At 40.4% G+C, this 14763-nt stretch overlaps 1 protein-coding gene across 1 annotated transcript; it reads right to left on the bottom strand.

Moving 5' to 3' along the window:
* Nucleotides 1-12679: 12679 nt before the first annotated feature.
* On the bottom strand, nucleotides 12680-14488 carry LOC131632811 (uncharacterized). The gene is made up of 2 exons (XM_058903538.1): nucleotides 13333-14488; nucleotides 12680-13218 (listed from the first exon to the last, which is right to left on the bottom strand). The coding sequence occupies exons 1-2, from the start codon at nucleotides 14486-14488 to the stop codon at nucleotides 12680-12682; spliced, it is 1695 nt and encodes a 564-aa protein (XP_058759521.1).
* Nucleotides 14489-14763: the final 275 nt, after the last annotated feature.

Here is a 14763-nt window from a genome sequence, read left to right as displayed (position 1 = left end):
AGATTTCTTTTTGTGGATTGAGAAAACCAAGTATCGGCACCGTGGATGGAGGAGATTTGTATTGGAGTAGCAGATATCAATCGGGATTTGTAAGGGCATTTCTCCAGTGGGGAAGTAACATCGTCTTGATTGAGGGATGATTTGTATTATCTGGCTTATGCTTTGTATGCATGTTTGACTTTTTCTATGGCGTAATGTTCCGCTTTTGACGGATATGCTACGCTTTTGAGGATGCAATGTTATATGCAATGGAAACTATATGCAGAGTGCCAAATAAAGGCATCGGTGTGATAGGGGAGCAAGATCATTGGGGTCCGTTGCTTGTTGTCTTGAAATGCCAATATGAGTTGACGTTAGAACCCTACAGTACCAAAGATTATTGGAAACTGTGCTGAGGGTTAGAGCATGGCTTTATTAAGGAGGAGGCAACTTCGCTCGACTTTCCTTACATCCTGAATTGCTTGGGGATGGTGAGTTTTGAGAGACTCTTCTTTGTCAGCCATATGGAAGAGGGACATGGATCTTCTCAGGTGCCGCATGTTTAGGGACATGGATCTTCTCAGGTGCCCCATGTTTACCAGTGTTGGTGAATTACACGTTTGAACTTTCACGCGGACGGATGATGATGATCTTTGTGATAAGAGAGAGGTCGGAGCGACCATTAGAACCTGAAACCTGCATAGAAAAACAGCGTTTGGATGCAAATGGTGCCCCTTAGAGCACTTTTATGTTTATGTAACATCATGTTTCGTTTTTATTCAAGATTATTATCCCCCATGCTTTCAATGCAATGTTTAATAACGAATTAAATCACACCTCACATGCGAAAAATGAAAAGTAGGAAGGAACGCTTTTTATCAAAAGATCATTTTATTGATGGAATGCCTATGAATAGGCTTCTGTACAAGGAAGCAACTCCTAAATGAGGTAGTTGCGAAAAAGAAAATAAAATGCAAAGAGCAAAATGGCAAAGAGAAATGCTCGAATTTCCATTAAAACTGATATTGCTACAGTTCCCATATCCTTGATCCTCTCAATGCTTTGCTTCAGAAGCGTGATGGTTGGATCGATCTGTCCGCTTTGCCAAGGGTGTATAGTGGTTTTTGTGAAGGATATTCAGACTGCAGCCTCTCGCTTTTGATCCCTAACTTTTGCCTGGATCGACCTTTCGGGTTTTCAATCCAGCGGGATACCCCTTTTTGCCTAAGTCTCCCTTTCGGGTTTTCGACTTAGCGGGCTATTCTCTTTTGTTTTATCCCTAATTTTTGCCCAAACCCTTTTGGTTTGCCGCGATGCCCTTATTTTTGCCTAGGTACGTCGACCTAGCAGGTCTTTTATGCATAGTATTTTTTGACTGAGTCTGAATTGACTGGAAGTGGAACGTCTTCCCCATCCATCTTTGTCAAAATTAAAGCACCACCTGATAATGCTTTCTTCACAATGTATGGCCCCTCATAGTTGGGAGTCCATTTGCCCCTTGGATCAGTGTGAATTGGCAAGATCTTCCTTACGACCAGGTCACCTGTGTGGAACTCTCGAGGCCGAATTTTCTTGTCATACGCTTTCTTGATCCTCTTTTGGTACAACATGCCATGGCAGATGGCGGATAAGCGTTTCTCCTCAATTAGATTGAGATGGTTAAGCCTCGTTTGAACCCATTCTGTTTCATCGAGTTTGGCATCCATTAAGACCCTCAACGAAGGAATTTCCACTTCGACAGGAAGTACGGCCTCCATACCGTAGACAAGAGAGAAGGGAGTTGCCCCAGTTGAAGTACGAACCGAAGTTCTATAGCCATGCAAAGCAAATGGCAACATCTCATGCCAATCTTTATACGTTCTAATCATTTTCTGGACAATCTTCTTTATATTCTTGTTAGCAGCTTTGACTGCGCCATTCATCTTCGGCCGATAGGGTGATGAATTGTGATGTTCAATCTTGAACTCTTCACACAACTCTGCCATCATCTTGTTGTTAAGATTGGACCCATTATCAGTGATGATCTTATTCGGAACCCCATATCGACATATGATTTCTTTCTTGATGAAGCGAGTAACGACTTGCTTGGTTACGTTCTTGTAAGAAGCAGCTTCAACCCATTTGGTGAAGTAGTCGATAGCAACAAGAATAAATCTATGCCCATTTGACGCTTGTGGCTCAATTCGTCCAATCATGTCTATACCCCACATAGCAAAGGGCCAAGGCGACGTCAGGACATTCAGAGGAGTTGGAGGAACATGAATTCTGTCAGCATACACTTGGCATTTGTGGCACTTCTTCACGTATACATAACAATCACTTTCAATTGTTATCCAGTAATATCCTGCTCGCAAGATCTTTTTGGCCATAGAGTGCCCACTAGAATGAGTTCCGAAGGATCCTTCATGAATTTCCCGCATGATCAATTCTGCTTCGTGTCTATCCACGCATCTGAGCAAAACTGAATCATAGTTTCTTTTGTACAGGACGTCTCCTGACAAGAAGAATTTGGACGCTAACCTTCGAAGCGTTCGCTTATCACCAATCGTGGCACTTTCGGGATACTCTTGCTTCTCAACATACCTCTTGATGTCGTAATACCATGGCTTTTCATCATACACATCTTCAGTAGTGAGGCAATGAGCAAGGAATGCATGTGCGGGCTCTTTGTAACGGAGGATCCTTATGTCTGGCACTTCTTTAGGGGAGCTAACTCTGAACATAGCTGCCAAAGTAGCCAGAGCATCTGCCAATTGATTCTCCTCTCGTGGGATGTGATCGAAGGTGATTTCCTCGAAAGCGGGCAACAACTCCAAGATATAGTCCTTGTAAGGGACTAAATTGGGGTGTCGCGTCTCACAATCACCTCTTACTTGATGTATAACCAAGGCAGAATCCCCAGAAACCTCAAGGATCTTGATCCTCATATCAATGGCTGCTTCGAGGCCCATTATGCAAGCTTCGTACTCTGCGACATTGTTTGTGCAATCAAAGCATATTCTAGCTGTGAAAGGGATGTGAGTTTGACGAGGAGAAGTCAAAACTGCCCCAATACCATGGCCCATAGAATTTGATGCACCATCGAACGTGAGAGTCCATCGCTCTCCTAGTTCGGGTCCTTCATTATCATCCAGTTTCATGATATCTTCATCAGGAAAGTCAAACTTCATTGACTGATACTCTTCTAATGGCTGATGAGCAAGATGATCTGCAAGGACACTTCCTTTGATGGCCTTCTGTGTGACATACTGGATATCATATTCTGATAAAAGCATTTGCCACCGGGCTAGTCTTCCTGTAAGGGCCGGTTTTTCAAAGATGTACTTTATCGGGTCCATTTTGGAGATCAATAGAGTGGTGTGAGTCAACATGTACTGCCTTAGTCGGCGAGCAGCCCATACCAAAGCACAGCAAGTTTTCTCGAGTAGTGAGTAACGGGATTCACAATCGGAAAACTTTTTGCTCAGGTAACAAATGGCGCACTCTTTTCGACCAGACTCGTCATGCTGGCCCAGCACACACCCCATAGATCCTTCAAGCACAGTTAAGTACATAAGAAGCGGTCTTCCAGGGACCGGAGGCATGAGGAATGGTGGCTCTTGGAGATACTGTTTGATCTTTTCGAAGGCTTCTTGACAATGATCATCCCAACGGATATCTTGATTCTTGCGCAACAACTTAAAGATGGGTTCACAAGTGTCAGTGAGATGAGAAATGAACCTGGCTATATAATTCAATCTCCCAAGGAACCCTCGAACTTCTTTTTCATTCTTCGGTGCTGGCATATTCTGTATTGCTCTTACTTTATCAGGGTCGACCTCAATCCCTCGTTGACTCACAATGAATCCAAGTAGCTTTCCAAATCGTACTCCAAAAGTGCACTTGTTTGGATTAAGCCTCAACTTGAATTTTCGCAAACGAGCAAACAATTTCTCAAGATATACCAAGTGTTCCTCCTCAGTTTGGGATTTTGCAATCATATCGTCAACGTACACTTCAATCTCCCTATGGATCATATCATGGAAAAGGGTCACCATTGCATGTTGATATGTTGCACCAGCATTCTTAATACCAAAAGGCATCACTTTATAACAATACGTACCCCACGGAGTAGTAAAGGTAGTCTTGGTCATATCTTCGGGAGCCATCTTTATTTGATTATAACCAGAAAAACCATCCATGAAGGAGAACACCGAATACTGAGCAGTGTTGTCGACTAGCACATCAATATGGGGCAGAGGGAAATCATCCTTCGGACTTGCCCTATTCAAATCTCGGTAGTCAACACACATGCGTACCTTTCCGTCCTTCTTAGGAACAGGTACTATGTTTGCAATCCAAGGAGGATACTCACACACAGATAAGAAACCAGCCTTCAACTGTTTTTCAACTTCTTCCTTGATTTTCAAAGCCATATCAGGTCGAGTTCTTCGTGGTTTTTGCTTTACAGGCGGACATTCTGGTTTGAGCGGTAGCCTGTGCATAACTATATCCGTGTCTAAACCAGGCATGTCTTCATATGACCAGGCGAAGATATCAACATATTCTCGGAGTAACTCGATCAACCTTCTCTTTACATCACTTTGCAAAGCGGCACCTATCTTGACCTCTCTCTTTGCTTCTTCTGTACCGAGGTTGATGATTTCTATGGCTTCCTGATGCGGCTGAATGGATTTCTCTTCTTGTCTCAAGAGTCTTGCTAATTCCTCAGGGACTTCACAATCTTCCCCACTATCCTCATCAGCTTGGTTAATTGGATTCTCAAGGATATCAGGACGTGGAACTGTAACATTATCATTTTTGATGGAATCCGAGCCGGATCTGCACGATGGATGATTTATGCCTTAGAATGCAACACGTAAAGGAAAAGAAAAAGAAAAAGCTTTGCCATTTTTGAAAAAAGTTTTTAAAGCAAAAATGAAAGAAATGGAACAATAATTGCATGCGAAAATATGATTTTCATTCAATATTAAACAAATTGAAACACATGGGGGCCCTTCTTTATACAAGTGGTCAAAATGCTTAGGGCGAAGCATATGACTTATCGAAACAAGAAAATTACATCCCCATAAAAGTGACTCTGGGGATGTCCAAGATAGTCCAATTGTTGAGTTCCTGTCCAGGCGCAGCATGGCAAATGAATCTGGAGAGATCTTCTTCATCATCATCATCCACGGCGAGAACCTGACTTCCAGAACTAGTACTGGCACTGACGAACACCTGAGAAATCGGGGGAATCGCCTTCTTTCCAAGGATTGGGCTGAGCTGAGTAGAGGAAGATGGTTGGTACCCAAGGCCATACTTGTCTCGCTTCTCATGAACATTAATCAGCTTGCCCCAGGGACCATGGGGAACACCAGCTTCTAGGAAGGCCTTAGCATCATTCAAGGATGAGAGGGGTGCTCCAAGTTCCCTCTTGTTCTCAACCACAGGGAGTCTATCGACTGACACAATCTCTAAAGCTTGAAAAGGTGTCTCTTGTATCTCTCCCTCCACTTCCACATAACGGTATGATGCTAGATTATTGACTATCAAATCCTCTTCACCGGTGTTATACCCCAAAATTTGCCCGCATCCTTTTTCAAGAAAACTCCAATCTGAAAATTAAGAGTCTCATATAATCATGGATTTTTATTTCAACAAATATCCTGACATATGAAATACTTAGTTTTTAGAATTTTTCTTATACAGTAATTTGGCTTGCAGTTGAATTTATTCTTACGCAAACGCCAAATACTGTTTATTACTTCACACATGCTATTTATTTATTTACAGATAAATAGTACTGACACAATTGGTATCTTTTTTGCAGGCGCAGAATCAGGAAACTCAGACTGTACTGGTAACAGTAAATAATAGTTATTTATTATGTCTGTGTTTTTTAACAAGTCATGTAAATAAACTTTCATTTTTCACATAAAACAAAAAAACAACAAAAAAGGAAATTAACTTTGACTGTTGATTTTTCATTCTAACTGCTACGTCAATATCTGAACAGTCAATTGACAGCCAAACTGCTGGCAATACAATTCTCAGTGATTTGTACCATCAATCAAATCAATCTTTCACAATTCAAAATTCCAAGATTTTTGTTCTAGAAGTCTTCTGAATATCACGCGATTAGCAGAGACTCAACACTGCACAAAAATCAGGTACGCTTAACTGTCTCCTACATAAACAGTCCCTGACTAGGGTTTTCTTGTTTTTACAGGAGAAACAAGCTTTTGAGACCTCAAATGGATTTCATGCACATCCATATATCTCAAAGTACCATCATACAAATTTTCAAACTTCAATTCACTCAGACGCACCGTCAGCAGCTCAAACAGTCAACAGACGACCCGTTTGACCAAAAAAGTCAACAGACAGTCAAAAATGAAATTTTTTGTCAAAGTCCATATTTTGTCAAAGGATTCATCATTTGATCATTGGATGATCATAATTCATCAAGGAAAGATCAAAAATCAACAAAACCCTAAGATTCAAAATTAGGGTTTTTGCCTGAAAAGTCAACTCAACTTTGACTGATCATAACTCTCTCATCCTTCATCCAAAAAATTCAAACCAAAGCTCATTTTGAAGTAAATTCAATTATCTTTCAAATGCAATTGATCCCATGGTCATTGCATTCACCATTTGAAAAATATGACCAAAGACATTACAGGTCATTTTCAAAGTCAACAAAAAGACACTTTTTTCAAAAGGACACACAAGGAGCATCAAAAATAATTTTGACATGAGACCAAAGACATTGGTTAGAGGACTTTTTGAGGTTTCCAAAAGGTTCAAGATCTCCTTCATATGACAAAAATTGAGGGATTTACACCTTGTTGAAGTTGGCTAAATTTTGGGAAAATGCATGAAATCAACATTGCTCAAAAATGTATTTTTTCCAAATGGGGCCAAGTTTTCATGATTCAAACATCATTTCCATAATATTATGGGCCTCCCACGACCAAGACAAGGCCCATACCATTTTTATCCATTTTTGGCATAATTTTATCTTATTTTAAGATTAAATTAAAAGGAAAAATGAATGGATAATGGTTAGCTTACAATCTAAGCATGACTCACCCAAGGAATCTCTGATTTTCTGCAGAGAATTGAAGAGCAAGGCAAGAGCATTGAAGAGAAGAAGACTTGGTCAACAATTCAAAGGTTTTTAATATGAAAAAATCAAGAATTCCACAAAGGCAACTAAAGGCTTCTTAGCTTCAATTCTAAGCACTTCAATGCCTATATATAGGCTACAATACTTCAGCAATGAGGGGAGAACGAATTCAGAAACAAACTCTTGCTTGTAATACATTTGTAACCTCCTAAAATATTCAAAGAATTTTGAAATTCGAATTCTAAGTTTAAGTTAGTTTCAATACAAAATAAACACTCAAACACGTTCCTTGAACTTCACTGAACCTATCCAGATCATTTGCAAGCTTTGAAACTCATTGAATCAAACACTACAGGTCACGATTTGTCCAAACTAAAACTGACTTGTATCTCATAACACAAGCATATCTAGCACGATGTAGACATATATTTGAACTTGGTGTGGTGTGTAGATCATTTCTGGAACTTTAATTGAGTTTTAGACGCTTACACACGAAGTTACCATTCTAGGGTTCATAATCCCAAAATTAGGGCTTTCTGAAATAGGCAAAATTAGAGGATCTAAGTGGTACCATTGAGTTCGTATGGATCAGACGAGTTGAATGGATAGGTCGCGCCAAATTTATTTTTACGTTTGACCCTATTCGCTATTTTGCAGGTTTAAGCATCATGTATTATACCGCTTTTTTACAAAAGCGCTGTTATAAGTGTTGCCTGAGGTTGAAGACGAAGACGTGTCTCCCCCCCATTGGTTCAGACGCGCGCGTGTTTTTTTTGAATTTGTCTCTGATTCTGTGCTTTGCAGGTGTAACTTCTACCACGTGCCTCAATGTCTGGACCATCTGATCTCATTAAATGAACCATCCAACGCCTCAGAATGAATCCTCATACCATGGACTCTCAGATTAATCACACATGATCATGTATCCTTTTATTTTCTATTTTATTTTAATTTTCTTTGCAAAATTAATTAAAAATAGTTTTAAAAATCCAAAAAATACACAAAAAATATTTTTAGACTTCTAAAATAATATATTATTTTCTGAAATAAAAATATTTTATTTTTCTTCAAAATTTCAATATTTTGCATAATTAATTAGTATATATTTATATATTTGCTTTTTAATTATTCTAACCAATCAAAAAATCATAAAAAAATTGTTCTTTACATAAAATATTGTTTATATATTATAAACTAATTTTGTACATATTTTGAATAATTTTCTCTCTAAGTTTTAATTATTTGTATAATTATTTGCATAAATATGTTTTAATTAGCTTAATCAATTTCAAATCAATTTCAAATCAATTTCAAAAATTCCAAAAAAATTAGTTTTGTTTTAAAATTAATTGACAAATATTTTGTACATATTTTAAACTTAATTTCTAGGTTTAAATCTATTTTCATCTTTTTTCTTCATTTTAATTTAATTAATCATGCATTAATTATAATTAAAATCAATCATAAAAAATCCAAAAATATGCCTTTTATTTTTCTTGCAATTTAAATTCCTAGATAAATGTATAGGATGTCAAATTCATGTAAATAGGCTAGTTTACATTTCCTGCACAATCGATGTAATAGCGTAGATTTACTTTCCGCACTTTACATTTCCGCATTTTAATTTCCAGCAAATATAAACTGCGTGTATGTCAAAGATAAAATTGAACCGTTAGATCACTAACTTCAAAGATAAAATATCTGAATACAAACACAATCACACTTGCACCTCTTAAGGTAATCCCTTCTCATTCTTTTCAAAATCAAAGTCAAAATTCCACTGTTTCGAGTTCAAAATCGAACCTTTTGTTTGTATCCGGTGAAAGGATAGATTTTTAAAGGAAATAGGATAAAGACCTTACAACTCAGGGTAGACCTCCTAGTTTGCTTGCTCAAATCAAAACAAACAAAATTCTCATACACTGTTGTTTTTCAAAACTTTCCAAAAAGACAATATTTTGTATACATCCAAACACGGATCATTACAAAGTTAACGTTCTTTTCAAAACATCTTTCGAAAGATAAACAAGCATTTTGTATACATCCGCACAAGGATCATTACAAATTCAATTTACAAAAGTATTTGAAACCACATATGAGCATTCTAAAGCAATTGAAAAGTGATCGAAAGACAAGTGAGCTAAGCAAACTTAAGAGCCCATGGATAACCATGGATACAAAGGGTGCTAACACCTTCCCTTTGTATAACCTACCCCCTTACCCAAAATTTCTTAAAGGTCTTTTTTCTGTTTCTTTTATAAACCTTTCCTTAATTGGATAAAATAAAAGCTCGGTGGCGACTCTGTGAAATTTCAAAAAATGCGAAAGCATAAGCGATAAAAAAGAGTCAGTTCACGTATCTCTCCCGCTCAGAGGTATGGCCCGAAAAAAACGGAGGTCCACAACCGGTGATCACAACAATCTTGTCATTCACAACAAATTTCAAACACTGATGGAGGGTAGATGTCACAGCTCCAGCAGCATGGATCCAAGGACGACCCAAGAGGCAAGTGTACGAAGGGCGTATATCCATAACATAGAAGGCAATGTAGAACATATGAGGACCAATCAAAACAGGCAAATCAATTTCCCCTTCTACGGACCTTCTAGAACCATCAAACGCTCTGACACTCATAGTGCATGGTCTCATCATAACCCCATCCATACTCAGCTTAAACAAAGTAGTTTTGGGCATCACATTAAGAGAAGAACCCGTATCAATCAGAACTCGAGACAACACAGCATCCAGACACTTGACAGAGATATGCAACGCTTTGTTGTGTGCTCTACCCTCGGGTGGAAGTTCATCATCAGAAAAACCCAAACAATTACCAGCAGCAATGTTGGTCACAACCCCTTCAAACTGAGGCACGGTAATGTCTTGAGTCACGTGAGCGGAAGCCAGAACTTTCATTAGAGCATCACGGTGAGCTTCTGAATGCACCAAGAGTGACAAGATGGAGATCTTGGCTTGGGTTTGATCAAGTTGATCAATCACTTTGTAATCACTTTTCTTAATGATCCTCAAGAGTTGCTCGGCATCTTGTGCATTACGTGTTACGGGAGGGTCGACAGCAACTTGCTTTCCTTTTGCTTGTGCATTAGCGTCCTTATTGGTCTCTTTAGGAAGCGGAGGAGGGGCAGCAAAGATCCGACCACTACGGGTAATGCCACTAGTGCCAGCAATATTTGTGATGCTCGAATTACCCACTGGAGGACAGTCATACTTCTTCCCTCGAATATACACAGCATTATAACTCCAAGGAACAGCCTTGGAATTACTCACAGGAGAAGGAACGAGAGATGAGGTTGAAGGGGTCAGAGGGGCATCTGGAACCTGAATAACCAACGGAGTTCTCGGAGCCTGGATGACCAAGGGAGTACTCGGAGCACGAATGACCAAAGGGGTGCTTTGATTCTTTGACACCTCAGCAGGATAGTAAGGTATCTCTAGAGTAGCCACATCTTCGTCAGAAACAACCCTTTCCACTCTAAGAACGCCATCATCCATCAGTTTTTGAATCTCTTCTTTCAACTTATCACATTCTTCCAGATTAGAAGAACATTCCAAACAGAAGTCGTGTAATTCACACAAAACCTTTTGTTGCATGAGATGCTCTCTGATTTTTGCAAGCGGCATCTTAACCTCATTAACATCCGTTACCATGATTTGGTCGTCACATAACTCAATGGCATTGGTCGCACCAGCATGAGGAGGCATAGGGTTATTCTGCACATTAGGACCAGTAGGAGCGAACGAGATAAGCTTGTCATCAAGGAGATCCTGAACTTTGTACTTCAATGCTCTACACCTTTCGATCGTATGGCCTGGAGCACCTGAATGAAATTCACATCGAGCATTAGCATCATATCCGGGAGGAAGCGGGTTAGGTGGAGGACCCATTTCGCGGAGTTGCACTAATTGACCAGCAAGCAATTGGGGGAGAAGCTGAGCATACGGCATTGGAACCGGATCTATACGCCTGTTAGGGTATCTTTGCCTTTGTGGACCTCTCTGACCTTGAGGCCTAGGATTCTGTTGGCGATTCTGAGGTGCGGCAGCCTGTTGTTGTGGCACGAAAAGCTGTTGAGGTGCCACCCAAGGTTGTGGAAGAGCAGTAGCATATGCCTGAGGGATATACGGACCAGGAACAGCATAAGGCATCGGATAATAAGGAGGTGGAACAGCAGAATATGCGGGAGCTCGGCCTTGGTCAACAGAAGCGGTGCTAGTCTCACCTTCCTTCTTCTTCACAAACCCAGAATACGGCTTCTTACCATTACCACCTGAGTTGCTAGGACTAGTAACACCTTGAATGGTACCAGCTTTGACACAGTTCTCAACCCTCTCACCAATGATGACCACATCCGAAAAGCAAGGAGAAGTATTACTAACCATGTGCTGAAGATACGGCCCCTTCAGAGTTCCCATAAACAGATCAATCAACTCACGGTCCAAGAGAGGAGGTTGGACACGAGCAGCAAGCTCACGCCACCTCTGGGCGTATTCCTTAAAGGACTCTTCAGATTTCTGTGACATATTTTGCAGCTGTGCACGGCTAGGAGCCATAGCAGTATTGTAGTGGTATTGTTTTAAGAAGGCGTCGACAAGTTCTCCCCAAGTACTGACATTGGACCTCTCAAGTTTCATATACCACTCCAACGGGGCTCCAGTGAGACTGTCCTGGAAAAAATGTATAAGCAGAGGTTTGTTCTCAGCGTGAGCGGCCATCTTACGGCAGTAGGAACGAATGTGAGTCTCTGGGTAGGTGACTCCCTTGTACTTATCAAAGTCTGGCACCTTGAACTTCGGGGGAATCACAATCCCAGGTACCAAGCATAGAGCAGCAGTGTTGAAACTCAAAGTTTTAGCAACCTCAACGGCCTTAAGGCGTTCTTCAAGAGCTTGGTACATCTTAGCAGTTTCAGTCAACTCAGCAGTAAGATCATGTTCAAGATCAATAACCTCATGATGGTCATCCACTACTTTTGGTATCCCCTCAACAAGAATCTCTTTAGTCTTTACTCCCCCATCAGCAGAGTTGGTAGGAGTATCCTTGACCATCCCAGCGACGCTCTTTCTGAGCTCTTCTTGTCCTTGGACAACGACATGGAGAGTCTCCATAAGTTGAGTCATTCTTTCTCCCATAAGATCCATATCCCTACGGAGGGCAGCTTGATTCTGTTCAAGTTGGTCCATGATTCTCTTCTCGTTGTTTCTGGTGCGGTAAGGATGTAAGAAAGTCAGCTTCGTCGTCGCGAAAGAAATCTGTGTTGGAAGGGACCCCAATTAGAATCTGATAAAAACCTGTAAATGCAATATGATATGAGTGCATGGGTGCATGTGTGCATGTTTTATTATTTTCAAGACTTTTTAGCTTTGTCTCAAACCGACAACACAAGATAACGGAGAAGATTGTGAAGCATAACCAAGATAAGCATAACCAAGATAAGCAAACATAATCGATTAATTCTGCAACCAAGTTCTTGAAGTACAAAATATTTTGTTCCCATGAGCCAACAAATACAGCAATAGAAATAAGAATCCCATCCAACAAGTCTGGTGGTGATTCTACAACAAAGTCAACACTAAGCAGGGTCTCCCATGTCCAAATGACGAAGGGGGCTATCTCCAATGTTCTTATAACTCCAGGTCTTCATTTCTTCAAAAAGCTTTTTGGTCTCAGCACGGTCTGGCCTCTTAATGATTTCTTGAATCAGTAGGTCCTTTCTGAAATGCATGGTTTCCATGTAGCGGTTCTTCAACTCCCAACATCTGGCTTCCTCTTGAGCTTGGTTATTACCTTGACCTTTTTCTTCTACTTGACCCTTCAGCTTTCGGATTTCTTCATAGCACTTCTCTAAGGTTCCTTGGCGTACCAACAAGAGTTTGTCTGCTTTCTTCCGACGAGCCCTTTCTGAATTGGCTTCTTTAGTCTGAATCTGGAGTCTTTCAGTCAAATCTGCCAACTGAGCCTCGTAATGTTCTTTCAGCTTCTTCTCTTGAGATTCAGTAAATTTAGGGTCTATAGTCACTCTTGGCCTTTTCTGAGAAGTACTTCCTCTAGCATACAATTCTTCAAGCTCTATTTCTCTTATCTTCAACTTATGGAGAGCAGAAAGCTTCTCTTGCCTAGCAGTATTCATCTTAACTTGCATTGTTTCCATTTGTTCAGTCAATTTCCGATTCTGCTCAACAGTTCGATTATAACGAGGCATGGAGACAATGTTGGGTTGTTCACCAGCAGGAAGATATAAGGGATCCTTAGGAGGGAAAGGCATCCCTTGGGTGTTAGCCACAGTCTTGACCCACTTAGTATAGTCTTTATAAGTTGCACAGTCTCTCTGACCAAAATGCTTCTTATCTCTCCAGCAAATACTTTTCAAGGCTTGCACAGCTTCTGCCATCTGTCCAATGTTGGTGGCCACATGATAGAAAATGTTCTCAGCTATCTCTGTTTGCTCAGGTGGACTGATAAAAGCATATCCAAATGTTCTTCTAGCTAGGACGGGGTTATAGTTGATTCCGCCCCTAAGACCCATGAGAGGTACGTTTTTGAACTTTCCGCAACTCATAATAACTTCCATGTCATCTAAAGCGCTATTGTACCAGACAATATCTTTAGCCCTCAGCCCCATAATCCTCTCAGCCCACTTAGATGTGTGTCTATTATCAATGAAAGCACCACGCTCAGGCAAATGCGACCTGAACCAACGATATAACAACGGGGCACAGAATCTAACCAAACCTCCCTTTTGACTATTCTTGTGATGGATGGAGTGATAAACGTCTCCCAAAAGTGTAGGAACCGGATTCTGCAGAATGAATACGTGAATGGCATTCATATCAACAAAGTCAGGCACGTTTGAGAACATCATGATACCATAGATACTTAGGGCCAGGATAGCCCTAAATGTGTCCCATTCTTTTGCTTCAGCAGCATCGCAAGCCCTTTTAACCAAAAACTCCATACGAAAACCAAAGCATCCTCCTTTCTTGGTGAGATTTGCTTCCACGACCGACTTGCTCAAATAAAGAGCCTTAGAAATTTCAATGGACGTAGGGGCCTCCATGGTGCCATAGTACGGGACTTCTTCCTTTTTGACCGGAACACCGAGGAAAAGAGAATACTCCTCCAATGTGGGAACCAAGAGATAGTCGGGGAACGTGAAACAGCGCAGGGAAGGATTGTAGAACTGAAGCAGGGTATGAACTCCCTTTTGCTCATACTTGGTGAATGGCATTTTGAGAAGGCTCAAAATATACTCATATTTCTCTCGGAACTTGGTCGACTCATCTGGCGTGATCTTCTTTGCTAAACACCCAAGAGAATCCAGATTCAGTTTCGGGAATGTATAGGAGATGTTGCAACTACCAGTCTTCAATGGTGGAGCCATGTGTTGGTCGGAGACAAAGCCAAAAGTTCCTGAAAATAAATGAACATGCATGTTAAATGATATGGCGGAATGCATTTCATTGGGAGAATCCTAGAGCCTTTTCATTATTTCTTTTCTTTTCTTCTATTTTCTTCTATTCTTTTCTTTCTTTTTTTTTTTTTTTTGCAAAAAGGTATATACATATTTTTTTTTTGGAAATAGACTTTAGGATTCTCCACAAATGAAGTGAGGTGGATGCAATAGCATGATGTGTCATGTGTGCAATGTGGTGAGAG

Source organism: Vicia villosa, unplaced genomic scaffold (assembly GCF_029867415.1).
Source record: "Vicia villosa cultivar HV-30 ecotype Madison, WI unplaced genomic scaffold, Vvil1.0 ctg.001021F_1_1, whole genome shotgun sequence".
Taxonomy (NCBI): domain Eukaryota; kingdom Viridiplantae; phylum Streptophyta; class Magnoliopsida; order Fabales; family Fabaceae; genus Vicia; species Vicia villosa.
The sequence above is the reverse complement of the archived record's forward strand: the minus strand, read 5'-3'. Positions and strand labels throughout refer to the sequence as shown.

What these genes read in the sequence shown, in the direction of transcription:
- LOC131632811 (XM_058903538.1), bottom strand. Translation starts at nt 14,488, where the DNA reads ATGGCTCCACCATTGAAGACTGGTAGTTGCAACATCTCCTATACATTC. An exon ending in TCCCTTATATCTTCCTGCTG is followed by an intron (nt 13,219 to 13,332) that starts GTGAACAACCCA and finishes CTGCTAGGCAAG; the next exon opens with AGAAGCTTTCTGCTCTCCAT.